The sequence below is a fragment of the Spodoptera frugiperda genome, chromosome 26, assembly GCF_023101765.2.
Source record: "Spodoptera frugiperda isolate SF20-4 chromosome 26, AGI-APGP_CSIRO_Sfru_2.0, whole genome shotgun sequence".
NCBI classification, from domain to species: domain Eukaryota; kingdom Metazoa; phylum Arthropoda; class Insecta; order Lepidoptera; family Noctuidae; genus Spodoptera; species Spodoptera frugiperda.
The window spans coordinates 5,081,330-5,103,492 of NC_064237.1; the positions used below are offsets into that span (position 1 = coordinate 5,081,330).

At 33.9% G+C, this 22,163-nt stretch overlaps 1 protein-coding gene and 1 long non-coding RNA gene across 3 annotated transcripts in view; one reads left to right on the forward strand and one right to left on the reverse strand.

Moving 5' to 3' along the window:
• The window catches only part of LOC118264613 (sodium-independent sulfate anion transporter), a 30,560-nt gene that overhangs the window by 7,176 nt on the left and 1,221 nt on the right, over positions 1–22,163 (forward strand). For both annotated transcript variants that reach the window (XM_050705053.1, XM_050705052.1), the window contains exons 4-11: positions 80–300; positions 2,671–2,851; positions 4,742–4,906; positions 7,924–8,085; positions 12,132–12,272; positions 13,792–13,937; positions 15,561–15,890; positions 21,269–21,413. In XM_050705053.1, the coding sequence (XP_050561010.1) occupies positions 80–300; positions 2,671–2,851; positions 4,742–4,906; positions 7,924–8,085; positions 12,132–12,272; positions 13,792–13,937; positions 15,561–15,890; positions 21,269–21,413 (1,491 nt within the window). The remainder of the gene's footprint in view (positions 1–79; positions 301–2,670; positions 2,852–4,741; positions 4,907–7,923; positions 8,086–12,131; positions 12,273–13,791; positions 13,938–15,560; positions 15,891–21,268; positions 21,414–22,163) is intronic.
• Positions 12,104–21,052, reverse strand: LOC118264633 (uncharacterized). The gene is made up of 3 exons (XR_004782690.2): positions 20,868–21,052; positions 12,551–12,725; positions 12,104–12,223 (listed from the first exon to the last, which is right to left on the reverse strand). It is a non-coding gene; the product is annotated as an uncharacterized LOC118264633 (long non-coding RNA).

Below are 22,163 nucleotides of genomic sequence, written 5' to 3' on the forward strand. Positions count from 1 at the left end.
AATGTGCTCAGGACAAATAGTGTCGTCATGGCTTTGAGGAACTGTTAAGGTGTTAATATAACATTGTCTATTGTTTTAGGTTTTCTGGTGGAGTTTATATCTCTGCCAGTAGTATCAGGGTTTACGTCAGCCGCAGCATTGACGATCGCATCATCGCAAGTCAAGGGACTCCTAGGTCTTCGGTACAATGCTGACACATTCGTCACCACGTGGAAGAGCTTTTTCCAACACGTCGGCGAGACGAGGTTATCTGACAGCATGCTTAGCTTGGGATGCATCATAGTGCTCACAGTAATGAAGGTACGAATATTACCAAAACTAGACAAGACTTATTAAAACAACCTTAAGAGGCAATGATTTAAGGCCTAATTTTGCTCAAAACTGATTAAGGTAATAAAGCATCATAAATTCAGAACTAAGGGCCTAAATGCCTACCTATTATCGTTCATCATAGTTTGGAACATGTATTATGAGACATTACGTGAGCATACTCACTTAGGAGCAAGTTGCGCTGTTTATTTGTTAATTTCGTCGATAATTCAATACGACACGTTCCGTAGCGGTGAGCGACCGTCGTCGGGACCGCAACTTGGCAAACTCCGTTACAAAGTAAATACTAAGTCTGATTGTCGTCCCGGCACATGTACGGTTTACTAGATAGTAGACACAGAATTGGGGCAGCATCCCTTGTAATTGACTATTTGTATTGTCGGATATTGCTACTGAATAAGTATTATGTTTAACGAGGCTCGCGTGCCACGTGTCGAAGTTTAATCGAATATCTCAAATAACACTTAATACGCCGTTAAAAAGTAATGAAATGTTTTTTATACTTTTCCTAGAACTTTCATTGACTAACATAGAGTACTTTTCACACATAGCAATCTAAAGGAGCTACTAATAAGAAAATGTAGACAGAAAATGTAATTCTACATTATATTCCATTTTATAGTTATTATGTAGGAACCTATTCGTACAAATGTGAAGATTTGCAATAATATTTTATTAGAACAATGTAACTGTTGTACAATGTAACAAAGATATTGTAAGATTTGCATACTCTTTGTGCAGCGTGTTCTTGTTACTAAACATATTGCATATACCTAAGTTATTATTTAAACATAGTATTCTACCTTTACATATTCATAAATTAATTGTGACCTATTTTTAAAACGGTTTTATTAAAGTGCGCTGCAAAAAATGAAAGCCAACGCAACACTACATCTTATGTAAAGACATTAGATTTTTTGCAAACAACAACAAACCAGAGCCGATACCTATTTATTTCGCTTTTCCTAAAACTTCTCAAGGTCAGATTACGATTCCGACTGACAATGGTACGGTAAATGATCATTGAAGTCTGTGCAAATTACAATTAGTCACAGAAGCACAAGTGGTTTATTTTAGTTTGACCTTAAGTTATATTAATATTGGTATTATATTGTTGATATACATAATATCAAGAAATTAAATTAGTTGATTTGCTACATAAACAAGAGTTCTGTACTTCTGTGAAGAAAAACGGCACGGTCCGAAAGTTAGTTGCAAAATTACCAGGAGTATTTTATAAATACAGTGTGCTTAAAGAAGTCAGATTTCGCGTCTCAAACAACTTGCTCCTTGAAGTCGGTTCGGTTTGACGGGTCATGTCACCGTTCGCAAAGTATTTTGCTATTTAACCAGGACGAACCTGTGCTTGAGATATTTTAAAATTTACTTTAAAATGTAGGAAAAGGAATCCCTATACCTCATTTAGATATAAATTTTGTTTTACTAGAAGAAGAAGGACTCGTTATCAGAAGAAGACATAAATGCTATTTTTGTACCCACTAAAATGTGGTTTGTCAGACAGTCGACACAGAAAGTAGCCAGTTAGACTCATTCGTGCAAATACAACCGATAAACTTTTATCATAGTTAATAACGATGGGAGACTACCGACTTTCATTTTATTATTTTGGACGAAAGAAAAAGTTTCCCGGAATACAGACCGACGTCTGATTAAATCCCTTCTAACTTTGAACTAACTCACCTAAGTCGAGCTATTAACAACGAGGGAACTATTAAATCCATGATACGACTACACAAGTTGGCTCATAATTCAGTGTTGTATATCTGAAGGAGTTCATAAATAAATCAATTATTCTGAACTGTTCGAATCAAATTTAATCAAAGTCAAATGCAAACATGATTTATTCAGGCTTCGGTTGTAAGTTACGTACACGGCCGAAATCTTCTATCGCCTGAGATTAATACATAATTTACTTTTGGCATACTTCGACCGATGTACCTAAAGTTTACTTTGGAACTAATTCTCACAGCTGCTAGGGATTACTCCTTAGTAATCTCGTAACTGAGATATAAAATGGAGCTTCAACACGCTTATCCTCGATGTAATCGATATTCTGTTTAAGTTATATGTCTACAGCACGCGATCTGATTGATCTTGAGAAAATTTAATGCGTATCAATATAAAAAGTATGGGTAAAGTGGGGAAGAAAACTAAAAAGGTAATCTGGAAATACGGAATATACAAAATTCTTTAGGATTCAGTTTATATGGTTCAGTTAGAAAATCTTCGATTTTCCAAGGTTTTACAAAAACTACAAAGATGAAGAGCGTCTAAAGGTGCTTCAGGTATAAACGTAACGGTATTTATTTTCAATTTCAGGCGCTGAAAGACATCAAAATAAAGGACAAGGCGGCAGACGAAAAGGGTTGCCGTAAAGCGAAAGTGCTGAAAAAGTTGTTGTGGTTTGGCGGAGTGTCAAGGAATGCTGTGGTCGTGTGCCTGGCGTCACTCATAGCTTACTTCGTTTATGAAGATAAATACAACCCCTTCCTGCTTACTGGTTAGTATACTCGTATTATTTGACTTTACATTCATATTGACTATCCACTTCTAATGGTGTCATGGCGATATGTGGACGTTCTTAACTCCCATAAACATGCAGCCAATGCAGATACATGCTGCTATGAGATTTATAGTTTGGCGGGAACGTGATTTTAATCCGACGAGATAGAGAGCTCGTAGGAAACATTATCCCATGTTCTAGTGTATTTGTGTGTGAAATACTAGAAATTGTGTATTGAAAATTTAGGCATCTACGCTTCATTAATTGACTTATTATGTAAAAATAGAATGTCGAACGCACTTCAAGAAACGAGTCTTAAAAAATAGGTGCTTAATGTATTTTTTCTTTTCGTCTTCTCGGGCTAAAGTGGTCGTGTCCGGCCACTGCCTCCCTGGCCTTGCCCTTTCAAAAGAATAATAAACGTAGCGATTGTCGTCGTCAGGCCTAGTTTTACAATTAATTGATATAGGTACAGATACAGGGCACTTTTATATACTAACGTTTTATTTTAGTACTCAAGACACCAGCTGGCCTTGTACCGAGTTATAAGAATGGTTTAGGTTTATTTTGTTTATGTATAGTGTAAACTTGATAATGGATTTTGTACTAGGGCTTATATGCTATCTCATGTTACTTAGAATTTTATTTGTGGGTACAGGTTTGCAGAAGCAACTTTACAAGATTATTTTTTGAAGTCTATAAAAAAGTAAAGGTATAATAAATTACTGGTTCTTGTGAAATTTATGGGAAAAAGTTAAATGTTGATTTTCCATAATGGACTGAATGATTAATAAACTATTTATTTTAAGTCTTTCCTGTGACATTGCATGGAATGTAGCCGATCAATTAATCATGTCTTATGTGCGTTTTATAATAATTTATGTTTCTTAAGTTATTATGCATTTTTTGTTAAGTAATCGTTGGCTAGTAGACTATAAGGAAACACATTTTTAGCCGTTTATTTGCAGACAATTGGATTTCCCCAAAGAGCTATAAAGTAGTATGACGTGTTAGGTGTATTATTTTATTAATACTGAGGTGAAGGGTACACACTTCATTATTTCGTAGAATCGACCTATAGTTTTGTCTATATAGAAGTTATAATTTTGACTACTAAGAATGGGGTATGGATACAAAATAAATGTGTGGGTTTCAAGCTCATTGTATGTAAAATTAAGTATTAACGTTTAGATAGCACCTTCTGGTACCTAAGTCTGCCAGTAAACAAGAAAAGTAATAAATTTCAAACTCCGTAACAAATTATCAGCTCTCATACAAGAACTGAATAGGTAATTTGATAACATAATTTCGAAATAACGTACGTACCTAACATTGTAAATAGATTTTTTTTTATATGTTTAGCTGTCTGTGTACCTATTTGTTGATAATAAGTACGTATATTTTGTGCTTACTATCAAAAACTCCTCGAAATGTTATTTAATAATATGTATTCAAAAGTAGGTACTTAATTAGCTATAACACATGAACGAAGAACGTTACTAACTGCCGTACTCAGAGACATTCAATGATTACTTAAACTATTCCTTAGTAACGATTTTGTTTTGAAAACAATAGCTAAGGACTGGATTAAGTAACCATTAAATACTCTGAGTATGTGGTTATTTACTCGTACCAGATTTTAGCAAAACTACATTTTGCTTCTATTTTATGGATGTGTTCGTTAGGCTATACAGACTGTTATGATTACTCTATTAACTACATTCAGATGCAACTGAATATCAGCATTAGTCTCTTTAGATGTGACGTTCGTACACCCCATGTGAAATTGTGCACTTATTTCCTTAGAAGTATTCATAACCACATCCAAAGACTGATCTTTAATACGAAATTCATTTGGTCTACCACCTATACTATTTTACTTTTCAGGTACCATAACGCCAGGTCTGCCGCAGGTTCAGCCGCCAGCGTTCCAGACGACAGTCGGCAACACTACGTACACCGCTGGTGAAATGTTGTCACACCTCGGCTCAGGATTGGCTGTTGTACCCATCGTCGCTATATTGTCTAACGTTGCTATTGCTAAAGCATTTGGTAAGTTTTTTTAAATAACCTTATTTAATCTTTATCCTTCCTAACATGTAATTTATTAAGAACATACACACATCCTCGTTTTCATACAGATACCTTGACTTAGAGTAACTGAGCATAGTATATAGCAGTAAAACTGTACTATTAAAGAATTAAGTATAAAATAATTCTAGGCAGATGAAAATGAATTAGACTCTTTTCCATTCTATTTTCTATTTATTTCTTTTTAGTCCTCTCTATAAGTCCAATTAACCGACTTTGCCATTGAAACATAATAATAAAATCGATAAATGCCATTCGTTATTGGTTATCACGTCTGATATTATAGCAAAACGTTCAGATGGTTCAGACACATCTGTATGAGTAACAAACACTTACTAACTGAATTTGAACCACCATGTCGTAATATACTTGTTTCCTAACATTTTTATTAACGAAGCCGAATACCAGGGTGTAATAACTTAGTAATAGCTTCGTTACCGCGTTGGACCAGGTCGTGACAATAAGTACAATAACAGCAAACATGCCACGGCGAAAGCAATAATGAATTTTCGTTCCCCGTCGAGTCTCTAAGGTGATAATTAAATAGCAATGTTCTCATTTTGTGATGTTCCTCTGTTATTTGTGTTCTCCTAGTACGTTTATTCGCTTCGTTGCGTTTTCATCGACACTTGGACATTCCAATTCCCACATCAATGAACTTTCAAATATATTTTTATTGACGCTATATTTATTTTCAATCTTTGGTTATTATTGATTTATGAAATTTTTAATCATTGGTAATGTGAGAACTTATATACCTAGTTGTAGTATACGTACGGAGTCTTGATTTTAGGTTAATGTAGGTAGCATGTAAATAAATAGCGTAATAAGAACTTATTTTACATTTACACACGAAATATTATTAAAATAAAGGTCTATTTCGCGTAAAAAGAAATAATGTATTTACGCACAAGCACATCAAGTTTCAAGACGATTTATTTTTATTAACTTAAAACAATGCGGCGTTGTCGGGAATAATTTCAACATTAATTCTGCTTGTAAACTTCATTCAATTCATATTATAATTTTAAAATATTTAATTTCACACCGTGTGTGTGCATCAAAATTTTTGTATACGAAAAATAATCTTCAGAATTTAATTCGTGAAGAGCATGACAAAATTTATATTCTAAATTACTAACATATAGAGCTGAAGAGTTTGTTTGTTTGATTGAAGATGCGCTCATCTTCGGAACTACTCGTCCGATTTTGAATAATTATTTTTGTGTCAAACATCACGCTACGACCAATAGGAGCCGAGCAGAACGGATGAATCCGCGCGGGAGTAGCTAAAAATAATGTCAATTCAGTAAAATCTTTTTGGAGTAGATACTTGATACACTGAGGGCAAGTAGCATCCCATGAATAAGTTATATCCTATTAGACTGTGACTCTGTTATAATTACTAACGATTAATATGGCCAATGATTCCACATATTCTTTAAAATATAGTAACTGCATACATTTTTATGAACACCTTTAAAAATTCAATATCCGATCTGTTGACATTTAATTCCAAGTAAATGCTTTTAAATAATTTGACAATACCAGTGATGAAGCGTAAAAATGTTTACGGCAAACACATTGCATATGTTTGCCGATACGATTTTACAAAAGAGATGTCTGTCGATTCACGTCAGTTAAGCCAATGTGAAATTTATTCAAAAATCCATGCAATTTCAACTGCCAAGTAAAAATGTACGCGGGTTTGTTTATCCAGTGACGTTTCGTTTTTACTGAATGTGTACGAACGTGGCCCGAGCTGATAGATTTATCAACGGTTCAATATGATTTGAAGTAAATATTTGCAGGTTTTAATTTGCATAGACTTTACGATTTGTTTTTCTTCTCCAAGTGATTTGATATTATGTTTGGATTTGACTTAATCTTGTTATAAATATTCTTCTGACCTTGGTAGAAATCTTGATTTCTAAGGTATTATTTCGGTCTTTGGCCTCTTCCGATTTATTTGACTAGAGATTAGCCCAAAAGACTTCTTTTTACTTAATCAGAAACATGGCTTTCCAACGAAAATTCAATATTGCTATCTATCAAACTAAAAACAGATTTCAATAAATTGTTTTAAAGTCAGAGTACTATCGACATCAATTAAATATGAGTTTGAAAACTTTTGATAGTTTTATTACTTCGAATGTTTAAATTAGTTGAAATATGGTATCAGATTGGCCACGTAGAGTCGACAGAAACCATTGAAATGAGTAGAGAATATTGTAAATCAACTTTGGTAGACTTGTTATAGAACTATTGCTCATAATTGGATGATCTAATTGACTTTAAACAAATTGCTATCTTAAATTTCAAACTTGACTTGTTCATTATAATAACAACTGAATTTATGTTCATACGGTGATTGTAATCGAGGTGTTATTGGATTAGCGCTGTCGGCTTATAAACACGATTCTGAAGGAGAAGCCTGATAACACAATAGTCTGATGTGACATGTCTACGATTGTTTGCTTAAACTTTGTCTAGTTATAAGATCTTGTCATATAAAGTCACACCTGTCTGAAATGAAAGGCAGGCCTTGCTTTCATTGTTTTTTTTAATCTATAAATGAATTGGAACGACAAAATATTTTTTTAGATGAAAATCAAACTTATCTTTTGTTTTTAATTCGTACTTGGTTAACTAGACAACGAGGTACTATACTTTTATCTCGTAAACACAAAGAGAGACATGAATAGACAATATACTACAAAATGTTTAGACTTCAGTAGTTGAACAGCTTCTTTTATGTCTCTTTAGTTAGTATCATGAAAGAACTTTGCGAGCTTGTTAAAAATGTTCGCATCACTACCTTAATTTATACATATACATTATACATAAAGTTAAACAAGATGTATATCCTTTACGACTGTGTGAAATAAATCACAATAATAAACAGTGAAGTGACACAATGCTCGCCCAAAAACAAGTCACAATGGTTTAACAAAGTTGATAACTCGATAATATTTCAGCTAAGGGGAAAACTGTGGACGCGACACAAGAAATTGTGGCTTTGGGCGTTTGCAACATAGTAAGCGCTTTCTTCCGTTCAATACCCGTGAACGGCTCGTTTTCCCGAAGCGCTGTAAGCGACGCCTCCGGAGTCAAGACACCTGGCTCAGGAATATACACGGGTAAGTACTTAGAACGTAGAAATTGGCTAAATGTGCTATTCGTTAGACTAGCACATTACTCAAACATAATTTTGGAAGAAATACGGCGAGCAACTGGCTCGTGTAAAAGGATAAACGTGTTCAACGTATGTAAGTACATTTATTACGTGGATTCTGTTAAGATTATTGGGGATTCGTGTAGTAATTAAGCTGGTTTGTACGGTTGATTTATTGGAGATTAGTACGCACTTACTATGATTAATAGTTGCTGTTAAAAGAGAGACTTGACGAATTCTCGTCAATGCCCCGTGAGAGTTTAATTGATACTTACTAAACCATTAGACAAATGGAGTGACATTTTAAAAAATCTATCCTTCCAAAAATAAGCTTGAAATAAACGATAATAAAGCTTTGAATAATGTCAGTCGAATTTGAAAAAAATATCATCCCGAAAACAGTACCTACGATATAAACTACCAGTACCATTTTTGCTAACTCGATCTATGGCTATTTACAATTTTCATTGTTTTAATTTATTTAATGAGAATTTGTTGGCTATTAACTTTGTTAAGTTTTGACGATAGCTTCAGGCGCTTGTCATCGTAGTTCCCTTCCCTGTTTAGTGATCTCTTGACTACGCGGATTGCTTCAAGTGGAATAGTCAATTTTGATTTCCTGAAAACGTCGTATAAATTGTACGTAGACCATTTCCCTCTGGTTTTACAATCAAGTTGGACTGGGAAACAAACTTCAGTCGTAATGCTCTAGGTAGAATTGTAATTTCATGCATCGTGCACCCGAACGTCCGCGTTTGTCAGTGATTGCATTAGCTCCTGCGATATGATAGAGGGGAGTCGAGTCTCGTACTATCGTGAGCGTTCTATCGAGTTATAATTGAACATTTTCTATCAGAAAATCTTAATTGCCCTGTTCAACCTAACTAACGTAACCGGGACCACAGGAATTGGGTTACGAAAGTAGTTTACTCTGGATCAATGAAGCGCTTTGAAAAGTTCATTAAAAATATTTTCAACGTAATCTTGAAAGTGGATTCTTTGTACTTGGATTACTAACTTCATCTAAAAGTTTCTACTTTATAAAAAGTGAAAATTAAGTAATAATAATACTTAATCTTTTGACTAAAAGATATAAAGTTGTGATGGTTTTAGAGTCAATTTTCAGTTCTTTGTCGCTCCTGTCGTCTTGGCTTTAGAACTGAGATAACACTTGCTTTATCGTTACCATTTTATATCACACTCTATTTTTCTTCACGAATACTTTTCCAACGTTTTGCTTTTGTTTCGTTGTGTTCTAGTTTATAGTAGCCGATGTCGTATTTATACGGGTTATGTTTTGTATTGTGTCTGTATCTGTATTTGAATGCTTGTGTACAATATTGATTTTTCAATTTACTTGTATGTTGTTTTTGTAAAATGATTTTCAGTTAAATCGGACAAATGAGTTACTTCTTTATATGTAGAATTATTGTGTACTTAAATTTTTAAAGATATCACTAACGAGACATTGTAACTTAACTAAATGGTTCGTTATGCAGTTTAAACAAATTTTGCATGCCAAAATACACATTGACATTCTTTAAAACAAGTGAATCTTATTTAAAATGCAGTGTGTAGGTAGCGTAGCGTTGTATTCATTAAATTTTTAAATGCTTTGCCATAATTTACAATGTTTGCCAACTCTTTAACTTGACTGTAGTTTGTAACTGATACGGATTCATTTGCATTGTTTACTTTACAAACTGAAATATGTTTTCGGTCCTCACTAGATATGCAAATTAAAATAAACTGGCCGATGAAAATATGGCAGAACGTTGTCCCTTTTGGACTAAATTATGTAAAGATGTGAAACAAAGATTTGGGTTTCGTTATTTATGATCGTTTTATTTTTATAAAGATAAGTGCAATACAGTGATATCGTAAATCCAGCGTCGGCCGTCTCCCCGCCTCCCGGAGGTCAAAGATCGTGTGTCGCATTATGTCAACCTGCAAACTTGCTCTGTTTCGACTTTACATTATTCAGGGTGTTCCCAATGAATATTTACTCGCCCCAATTGAATCTCAATAGAGTTTTGTTAGTCCGACATTAACATTGCGGCTTGGATTATTTGGGAATCGTAATCCTCAACTTTCGTATAAATAAGTATTTTTGGGTGTCTTTAACTTGATTTGTGGGGAACAAACATTTTATGTTCGTTGTGAACTTGTTTTATGTAAGCTATATTACCTATTAGTATTTTCCAAACTGTAATACCGGCTACATAGTTGAGTATAGTTCATTGGACAGCATCAATAGCATTTATTTTACGTTTATTTGCTGTTCTAAACCGCTTCGCTTTTTGATTTAGTTTAAACAATAATTTATTATGTATTCAGCAAAGTGTTATCGTTTGCAGATCCCAAAATAGAACCAACAACAAAACAATGAATCCCCATTGCTGTGCTTATTTACAAATAAAATCAAACACAATAATGGTTCGCTAATGTAAATGTTTCTCTAATCAATTGAATAACACTAAGATTAAAATTGCAAATGGAATCCTGTAAATGATAAATTTATCGTTTACTACGGTTCCAAAGTCAGTCAAGAGAAATCCTTCTAGATTTCGTCGAATCTAGAACAAGTCAGAGTGATTTGTGGCTTTTCTAATGTTCGGGACGCGAATTCTCCGGCTTTTAATCTTAGGATTAGTTTTAACAGAAATGGGGTGTTTGCAGTAAGACAAATGTAAATCCAGCGATATAAATCATTTTTACCATGTGCGACAACAGCGCGAGGGAGTTATGTAGTGGGTACCTACTTCATAAATCTAAAAGTTTGCATCGTAGTTTACTGTCACAGCCAAGTTTCCGTGGTTTTACAATTTCAAATATACGTCTGAAATATCAGGAAGCTCCCTTCATATATGTATGTCGGGTGAATTTGTGGCTCCATTGTATTGAATGCACTCACCTTTTGTTGATTTATGCCGATTCTTGGCTATGATTTTAGCATTCGACTTGTGTTTAGATAATGCCAAAACACATAGAAGGCCTCTAGATCTTAATTATAATTTCTATGTACAAACTTTTCCAATAAATATTGACAACTTTTATTCATTTCGGTAATTTATTGTAATGTTTATTGTTGTTTTCAACAATTGTTTTTTGTTGTATACTAATACTTTTTACGTAGGTGCTCATTAATTCCGGCATAAATTTTGTATCAAGTATATCACATAAAGTGAAATTGAATACAAACATTTCTCATCTATTGTCCCACAGTCGCACCTCTTGCTTGTAATCATAATAATAGCAGTGCAATTAGCATTCCTGTTAATCTCCCGATAGATTCTGTATTAATTGGGCCAGCTATGTAGGTGTGTTGAGATATAGGGACATTCGTATTTAGCAACTATGAATTATTGATATTAATTGTTACAACCATTTGTGGTCCTGTTTAATAAGACCTGAGTTAGGTACGTTCCAGTTGTATAATGCTCTCTGTGAAATTAATAACCGTTTATACGCAGTAACAGACAACAGAGATGAGAGAGGTACCTACGCGGAATACCGCCGCAATCAGTCATTCAATACAACTTACTCTAAACAAGATTGAATTTCTGTGACAGCGACTAGTTCGATGCAGTTTCTATTAAAGTTTGATGTTACGAAATTCTAGGTAATGCACGTGCTTTTACTCCGAGATATCTCGCGCAGAAGTTATCTTTATGGTTAAAAGATGTAATAACTCACGTCGACTTTTTGGCTCGCCGGAGACTGCTGGAAATATGTCATTGCTTTCAGAGGATTTATTTAAACGTTACGCCTTTATGTAATAAGTGCGCTGTCTATCAAGTGCTCTCGTTATATTTCAGTTGAGAGGTAATCTTAAGTGTTGAAGTTTATATTGCTTCGATTAAACTTAGGAGAAAAGAACTTTTGACAACATATCTGAAGTTTTCACACAGGTACTTACTTAAAGATTTCTGAAGTTGTTATTTATCGGGACTGTGCGAAGAGTTGATAAATAAGATCAATCCTTTCAATATATATTTTTTATGTATTCAGGTATAATAGTGATACTGACGCTGGCGTTGCTGACACCATACTTCTACTTCATTCCCCGCGCTGCACTCTCTTCGGTCATCGTCTGTGCTGTTCTACAAATGGTCAATTATGAGATTATCAAAAAACTATGGAAAAGTAGCCGTGAGTATAATTTATCAGTATGTTTTTTCTATTTTATTCAATAACTTATTGCTTTTCTTAAGGGTTTATAAGTGTCCAACATCATTATTTTGAGCTTTCGTACAGTAGCCATTTTTATTTACAAAGCACTGTCTTAGGGTACTTATCTCGTAAAACATTCATCAAAATGAGATTTAAGGTTGGCAGAAGATACTCGTAATTTTACAGCAACGGCTTTCAACGTGCAACACTTTAGAATGTTTCGAATAATTTGAATGGGAGGAAAATCAAATATTTACCTACTATCGTATTCCATTAAATTCCATTTTCGCATTCAGCGAGGTACTTGGGAGACCCTTTGTAATCCCACTAAAGATTATAATGTTATTCCACTTGGTGGTAGACGAAAGTTCAAGAGTTGCCAAGTTTCTCTCATTGTCGCCCTTGTTATTTCGTGCCTCTTTACCTTCGACGCTGGAAGAGTAAGAAAAATACTAAAGCGGTTTGCAAACTTTCATAAGTGTCATGGTTGATGGGTGCAGATAAGGTCGAACGATTTTGTGCTGATTAGTGTGTTCTCTATTTGTTCCTTTTAGAAAAAATATGGTTTGTTAATAAATATGTAAGTTATTCTGTCTTATTTGCAAAGGTATTGTAAACATAGGCAATAACAGTATTGCAATAAGTCAATAATTACATTTATTAGAAACTTAAAAATTATTACAATAAGCAATATTTGCTTAGTTTCTAATACCTTTTATAGCTAGCGTTGATCAATGACCTCTTATTCGTTCGTGAAAATAGGGCCTGAAGTTCCTAAATAACTCAATTTTCCTTCATGGTTACGCAGACAAAGAAGTGCTCATTTAAACTAATAGCTTTCAGGGCTTTGTCCCAAACCCTACGCCTAAACTAAGCCTACGCTTAACCACGAATTTGTAAACGCAACACGTATTTAACCTAGGAAGCTGTTTAAAATTAAGGAACTGGCTGGATTAAGTTCATTAAGGCCCCGTCAGCGGAACTGAAAGAAAATTTTTAATATAGGAGCATGCTTCGTTGTCACGAAGGCTAAAGCTGTTTTAATTAAAATGTGGTCTCAAATGAATAAGCTTATGTGATGTTAATGATATTTTTACATAATATTCATTACTTTGTGTCGTGTATGGGATAGACTTTGTTAAGCTTCCCGCTTCCGAACCGTTTAGCTGGTACATCAACAACGCGCTGTACATTATTTCTAGCAGTAAGTAAGAGGATTAGAGTTATAGCCGCTGCGATGTCGGTTCATTAGTGACTGCAGCTGATCGAGGTCGAATTATAACGTCTTAGAGCGATTAATGTTCTCGTGGTAGCGGGACAATGAGATAGAAAGCGAAAAGGATTAAGTGAACGTCGTTTAGTATTTCGTATTCTGGCTTGAGACGAAACTTGCTAAATAATTATTAGATAAAATGAGTTGGAGGACATTCTGTTGCTTAATAATAGGCACATACTTATTGTTTACGTTAAATGACCATAAACATGTACTTTTTACCAGGTATGGACCTGATTCCACTGTTCGGCACTTTCCTATGCTGTCTATTCTTGGGCGTGGAGATTGGCCTGGTCTGCGGTGTGGGTGTTGATGCACTACTACTTCTGTATTACCACTCACGACCACCTCTAGACGTGCAGTATATTGATGTAAGTATATAATGCTAATAAGCTAATATGTGGACTGTTTACAACAAGTTTGAAAGGCTCCTAATTTGTAAGGCGAGCAATGATATCATTTCTATATTGCTCAGATTTTTATGCAGGCGATAAGCGTTTAGGAAATATGAATAAGTTATTATGGATTCGTTTTCATGGTTTGTGGACTTGCATACCGATACTTTAGTATGGCTCGTATCGTTGACTTCGTAATTAATTTGTTTATCGATTCGGTTAGTTACATTTTCTTTATGTCACCATGTATAACTTAACTCGTATTTGACGTTTTGAAATAAGCGTAACAAATATTATGTTTGTTAAACATTAATAGTTTTTAGAGATGTAGCTGCGTACGTGAAGTGATCACGTTTTGTCAGTCGTTGAGATGTTCCTGATTTGTGGCATACCACAACGCGCAGTCAATAAATCAGCTAGTGACAGACTGTCGCTTGATGACTGCGCTCATTACGTAACTTATTAATACAAGTTTAGTAGAAGTAATTGTCACTTTAATATATTTTGTTCTTGTATCTTTTCATGACATATTTCGATACTTTTTTATTTCACATTCATTTTTTAGATGAACGTTTTAGAACAATATATTTTTACATTAGCTTCTGCCAGCGGCTTCGTCCGTGGTATAAAAAGTATCCTATCAATCAAATCAACTCATTATATCCTGTCTGAATACCAAATTTTATCAAAATCCGTTAGTAGTAGTTTCAGCGTGATTGACGGACAAACATCAAACAAAGAAACTTTCACTTTATAATATATGATAATGGTCGAAAGTTAGGCAGAGGTATGACTTACAGACAATAAAAAAAAATGAGTTCCTATAACACTTTGTTCAACCATAGGAGTGAAAACAAAATAAACAGTTGAATTGGTAGGAAGAATAAATCGTGTTAGACAAAGTTGAGCCACTAAATACTTAACACTGAATAAAACAGTCAAAGCGTTTCAAGTCAGTTTCGGTGTGAAAAGGCTCTCGCGTACATAACGTGCAACTTTGCTGTAAGTTTGAATAAAATTCTATCAAATGTGAGTCAAGCATGCATACAGAAACTTTCCCCTCGCCCTTCCATGCATAGCGCACTGGTTTTTAAGTCATTCAGTAGATTTTTTCAAAAGCTATTTAGTTAATTGTTTTATTGTAAAATTATTTTTAATTAGTTGAGTTGTGTTTTAAAGAAGTATATTTTATTTCGTAATACTGAGTCCTACTAAAACATTTAGGTTTGTAGGATTCCGTAATTTTTTAAACGGTTTTATTTAGTGTGGCTTGCCTTGATCAGATTGTTTGTTTGGGACGAATTTAGTTATTGGAATTTCTTTACTGACGACAGATCATTATCTGACCTTTTTCCTAATTTTCTTCAGCCGTTTTGGGGATTAGTAACAAACGTACAAAAACCGTTTCGCATTATAATAATTTTAAGTAACAGTAAGATGAGAACTTAAGTTGTTATTGTTATAACAATTTCAGTTCTCACGTTTGTTACATGAAAAGTACTAACATATTGGTTTTGTTTTAGTATCAGGAATTCTTCTCACTATATATGATAAAGTATTTGAATAGCAGAATATAGTATTACATTTCATTTTTCACAGGACGGCGTCCTTCCACCTCACTACGCAATCCGTCCCGTAGGAGGTTTACACTTCGCGGGCGCGGAGAGAGTTCGCCAAAAACTATTTATGCTGCAACATAACAAGCCTGCCGTTATCCCGGTCACTACGATACACACCATGAGCAATGGTACTGACAGTGAAGCAGCTAGGAATAGTCAGAGAAACCTTCCTACTGCGAATGGTACAAGCAGTAATGGTACAGCTTCAGTCATCAAAAGACATGACGTCGAAGCGAATGGTGTTAGAACTACAGAACTGTTGGTCATATACTGTGATTCGTTATACAAGCTGGACTACACTTTCTTACAGGTATGAAAATATTTCTTTTGTTCATATTGTTTTTAATTTGACTTTTGGTCGAGATTTTGTGATGAATAATAAAAGGTAAAATGAGTTTGTAGTCAATCACGTACCCAAACTGAGGTAATAGGTTGCCGGTTTGAAAAGCAGGACGGAGTGGTTTTTAGTCAGTAAGAGTCTGACACTCCCTCTCGCCTCGCCCAAGGTGGGAGAAGAGATTGGATGATTTTCTTCCTACAAAAAACAGTCAATCACCTACGTCGAAAAATCTCATTAATTTCACCATCATCGTTTATTTTTATCCAACTGTATATCTATAAATAAGTCTAAAACGACAGATCGACGTGGAATGGGAATGGTATACAGATACAATCTGGAATCGATTTCCTAAAATAGTCATTAATTACTTGAGGTACAATCGGTCTGCGACACCCATAATCGTAAAAGCAATCAACATAAGGATTACTGAATCCACATCCCACATATTGATACCCACGTGCGATAAATCAAGATATTAACACTCCACATATTCGTGTTCTGATACAATTTCTACAATTATATTTAGTTTACACCATAATATTGTATAGTGTGAGTAAATTGATTTTCCTTTAGCGTCTGCTTACATACGTTGAGATTTTCTCGTTGATATGGGTGATTGAAGTTATAACTAGTACTTATTTTGTTACTACAGAATTATAGGTAATAGGTTCCCCCGGTATTCGTCACAAATGCGGGTCCGATTTTTTTCTTCGTGAGACGTAACGTTGCCCTTTCAAAGATAGCTAAAAAGAATTATCTCATTTTAACTACCTATCACTGCTAAGTAAATACATACTCTAAAATCAGGTTTCAAGTTTGGTTTCCGACTCATTCAAAAGCTACAATGAGTTTTCTATCTGAACGTCCACAAAATCTAGAACAACTTACTTCTACGGATTCTACATCAAAGTATGAACGCCATTTCCAAATTAGTGCAAGGTAACGATGAAAATATAAAAATTAAGATAAATTAAATCATTAGCACGCATAAGCCACAAATGTACCCTTTTAGCCGATGTTAGCAAAACATGTTAGCAGTAACGATCACATAATGTTCAGTGTCGGGTCACTAGCTAGGCTAGGCATCATTTAACCATTCATTACGGCCAAATGGCTAGCTCATGTTTTACTGTTAATGCTCATTTGTTCTACATTAAAACCTTTTTCTAATAAAAGTGTAATGTACCTATGCATTCGATTAATGTCCATCTCAGTACTTATGTGTGAAACTACCAATGGTCTTTAAGAGACGCTAGACGCTAACATAAAAGGGATCGTATGATTTCTATTTTATATACACCATTTCTACCCATGAACAAAGCTAGTCTTAAAGTACAGTGTCTCCGATATTTTTTTATCATAAATCTGTTTAGTTTATTAATATGGTTCACTGAAATAAAATTTTCTTACTTGTGAACCAACTTACCTGGCGAACTTATGTTATATACAAACATACCACTTACATAAGTAAAACCATGAGACAGATCTTGTTTATTCCACACAGGTATAATAAATTTGCCTTATAAGGACATTATAATATTTGGGCATAAACTTCCGCGTCGCGTAATAAGGGCGGAAAAGCAAATGATTATGATTGTTCAAATTAATTGTGTTTACTTTTAATTAATGTACCGGCCCGTGGCTGTTGCGTGTTGAATGAATTAAGAATTACAATGCATCAAAATATACGTATTTTGGTTTCGGAGAAAATAAACCCGGGGATAAATTTATTCTTTACAAACTCTTGTTTAGGTCAAATCTTATAATTAGAATGAAAAAAATCCCAGCTGAATACATTAAAGGATGTATTATTACTTCAGCTACATGCCATATTAGGATGAAATATTAGCAATTTAATTTACTTTTTCTTGTTCGTCTGAGCTGTTACGTATTATGAAACTATCAATGACCTATTCAAATTGTGTTTAAAGGGGTATACTCGTATATTTATAAATCTCACTTTGATGCTACAAAAAATGTTAAGGTTTTATACAAAGGATATGTGATCCCTATAAGGTCCGTTGACGATATTACATGTCTATCGCGGGTGGTCAAGTGGAACCTCCATATTCTATTTTCGGGGTTGTTATCACGAAATTATCCCTCCACCAAGTGACTTTTAGTTGAACGACCTTAGAGAAATCACGTGTAAGATATTTTATCTTGCTGGCTAGTGAATTAGAAATACAATCCCGTATGATACGTGATGGTTAATTATTACTTGGATATTTTATATTTACTTACCTAAAATATAAATGGATTTATAAAAGCAAACGAATAATGTAATGGAGTGAATATAAATGCACCATCATTATTTAATAAACATTATCAAAATCTCCGCCAGCGAGCACGGGAACCAAATTATCGTAAATGGATTCTCTTAAAATATTATGAACAGAAATAAGCTTTGGTTTCGACTTAAAGCCTTTGATGGAAAGTCGTTATTTGGATTTCCATTGAATCAATCGGAAATAGCAAAATGTAATACCAAGAAAACTAGAATACAGAATGTTTTTTGTGTACCTTAATTGGATTTATCTGTGCCTTTTGTGAAAGAAAATGGGGAATAAAAGGGTCGGTATCACGCACTTACGTAGGCAGGTACCGAGGACTCTTTATCTTGGAAACTTGATCCACAAAGTACTATTCTGAGAAACGTAAAGCCACCTTTAGTACTAAACTATTTATACTATATAATTTTACTTACTTAGTCTTTTTATCAGCTGATACATCGGGGTATTGATGGATCAGCTAACTATTAAATATTATCATCTTTACATAAAACCTCCGTCCGTACGGTTTGGTCCGCCAACAACACAATGCCAACAATACATAGTTTTACTTGAACATGTATCAGTAATGTTCACATTGTGATACTATTTCAGAAACATATCTTTTTGCAATAAAGTTTATGATTATTTTATATTTATTATGAAGTGAACCTTATCAATACAGAAAAAATATTTGGCAATCTAAACCAAAAGCTAAACTAACTTACCCTAATTCATCTGCCTACCTAAATTAACAAAAGATAACCAACTAAACCAGGGTGTATAAAATTAGCGTCAATTTAATATTCCATTGACCGCAAACCACAACGTCAAATCACATGCAATGTTGATGTGGCGACCGCAACCAGAGTTAAAACGTGCAATAGGCGCGCTACTTGCTGCAAATGTTATTAATATTTATGTGCTCTGATATTTGTACTGAAACTTTTATATTATATACACCTACCTACATGTACACGCCTATTGATTTGTGTAGAGTTAATAGTGTTTACTTAGTTTAATTGTCGGACATTGGTGTTTGATTTACGTGGTATTATAAAGAATTAAATATTTCAGATTTTGGTGATTCTCATTCGATATTGAATGGGCGTGTACTGTTATTGAAAAATGGGACCTGGAATTTACAAAGTCTATGTAAGGCTACGAGAAGGCTTATCCTACTTTTATAGACAGAATTATGTAGAAAATAGTCGAAATATTTTAGTGAAGAGAATAAAAAGGAGTAATGTTCATTTTTGATTAAAGTAGATGTTATCAAAAAGTACAAGCACAACAGTATTGTATCCACTGTAAATGTGCATAATTTAATTTCATAATTTTATGTACAAAGTTGATATAACTTTTATGGATGTTACTTGTTGGACGGTGGTGTTTTATAGGGTCATTATATTGTTCCGCGCTGTGCGGCCTGGCTCGATTTAAAGTGCCCATTGGAAAATCGAACACGATTCGTATTTACTCTTTATTAAAATATATTTTGGTTATACTACTAGTGAACTTCCGCGTGGTTTTGAAACCCCCATTTTTATAGATCGTGAAAGGCAAATAAAACATTAGTTTTTCCAGACTGTTTCTAAGAAAAAGATCTGCACTTCTTACCCGTAATATTTATTAGATTTTTTTATCAAACAAGCTTGGCTTTTTATACACTAATCTTAAAAGTTAGCCATAATCTCTCGGGGTACGAAATGATATTGGTTTTGATATATTAATTCAGAAGAAGGTTATAGGCTATGAAACATCAGTCTGGAATGGAGCACTCGTGTGAAACTGCGGGCGGAGCTAGTTTATTAAAGTATACCTAACCCCATCTAGACTTGAGATCGGTACCTCGCTATAAACCCGGGTTTTATCTAATAATATAAAATCTTGATTCCTAGAGGAGTAGTAGAACGAAGTTACGAAGGCTATACAAGTAAAATATTTGAACGTTAAAATACATATTTGAAAGCTTTCAATATTAAAGTTAATGCAAGTTAGGCAAGTTCGACTTTTCTTTTACGTAGTACATTCTCATTTGGAGTTTTATTGACAGACACGTAACAGCTGTTATCAATTTATCAAACAATAACTACTTAGGGCTTTATGAATATTAATGAGAGTTTCACTGTTTTCCAATGTGTGTAGGTAGGTACAGCATGAGTTTTGCTAAAGTTTGCGATTTTATAATCTTGGACTAAGAATATTCTCCATTATTGCCATCACAAAATTAAATGTTCTTGTTGTTTTTAACAATAAAGATTATATTGAATAGAAAGTTTTCTTAACGATGAAGGTATTGAATATTCAATACAATAAGCGGGTCCTAAGTAAAACTAATCACTGCGTTTTACATGATAATATTTTCATAGCTCGTCGTCGCCTTTAAGATTTTGTTTAAAAAGCTATTATGGGGAATTCTTAATTTAGAATAATAAATACTTGTATCACCAGCTAAAAAGAAGTAAAAATATCATAGCGTATTAATATAATATTTTTATAAAAGATAGGTAAATAATAGCTAAAGAAGAAAAGAAGAAACTTCTAAGAAAGTTAAATAAATTTAAACATTTTCTTTTCTTTTTAAATTAAAATTATATGAAATTCTATGAATTTGTTGATGTTTATGAGGTATTACTTAATGTAAATTGGAATTGAAAAAGAAGATTATACTTACCTTTTTGTTAATTAGTAGATGAATAGGACAGTAATTGGTCAAAATGTAGTTTGAAGAATCAACTAGAATGAAAGGATCACGTTGATCATTTAATTGAAAAGGAAACCAAATAAGAGAGATTGAACATTTTGTTAAATAATTAGGTAAATTATTTACTGAAGTCGTTTTTTATCAATTTTAACCGACTGTGGTAATATCCAAAATGAGTTGTGATTTTTTATGTATGTATCACATACGTTCCTATAGTTAGGGCCTGTTTTACCACCTCTAAGTAAGTCCCCGATAAACTTATGTAACAGATAGATCATACAAATTACGTTCTCCATTCAAATATATCTGGTACATAGCGGCTATCCAGAGATTGTGAAGGAGGTCCTAAATATTAATTTTTATTGTTCCAGAGTATGAAAATGTTGGTTCAAGACTGGTCACGCGTTGGTCGAGTAATTTGGTGTAACGCCCGGCCAGCGGTCAAAGAACAACTGACAGAAGTGCTGCCTGAACCTATATTCTGTGACAGCAACCAGTTGAAACCGTTCCTCAAAGGTAAGGAGAAATCGCCATACTCACATTGATAATTTCAATTTCATACATACTCTTTTGCTTGCTTAGTTTGCTTACGTACTGTTTCTTCTCTAGGGACAAGATACTGAATTACTTATATTATATTATTCAAAGAATTAGTACAAATCACATAAAGAAGAATCAATTATAATAATATTGTACACTTGATCCAGATGTTTTATCCCGTGAATGCGTAATAGCACTAATCTAGTGTAGTGCGGTGTAGCATTTCAATAGAATGTATGCATATTAATCAGTTCCGCATGAATTTCACCTAACAAGTGAATCACAGCGTTTCGAAATAATAATGCGTGTAACTCAATAAAATAAATTAAAATAGAAACGGTATGCTACGGAATTACTTTCATAAAGATTGTAGTATTACGTTTCATTAGCGTATAAATTATTATTGTAGTTCTCAACTCGTGTTTTGTTCATAAACATTATTACTTACATTATTGTTTTTTTCCTAAGAGAAGAAGCACGTAGCGTTCACTTCACTCAGTTGTCCACGGTCCTGTCGTAAAAGTTAATGGGGAAACTTGTAATATTTGCTTCGGAATGACGTCAAATGTAGGAACACTCTTGTATGATATTACGTACCTGAATCTTTAGTGTCTTATTTATACTGATTTTTTTCTCATGTTATTTTTACATCCTGTGGATACCATAAAGGTTACAGCGTAGGTAGGTGTCCCATTCAATAATGAATCGTGTTGCATTACAAATACA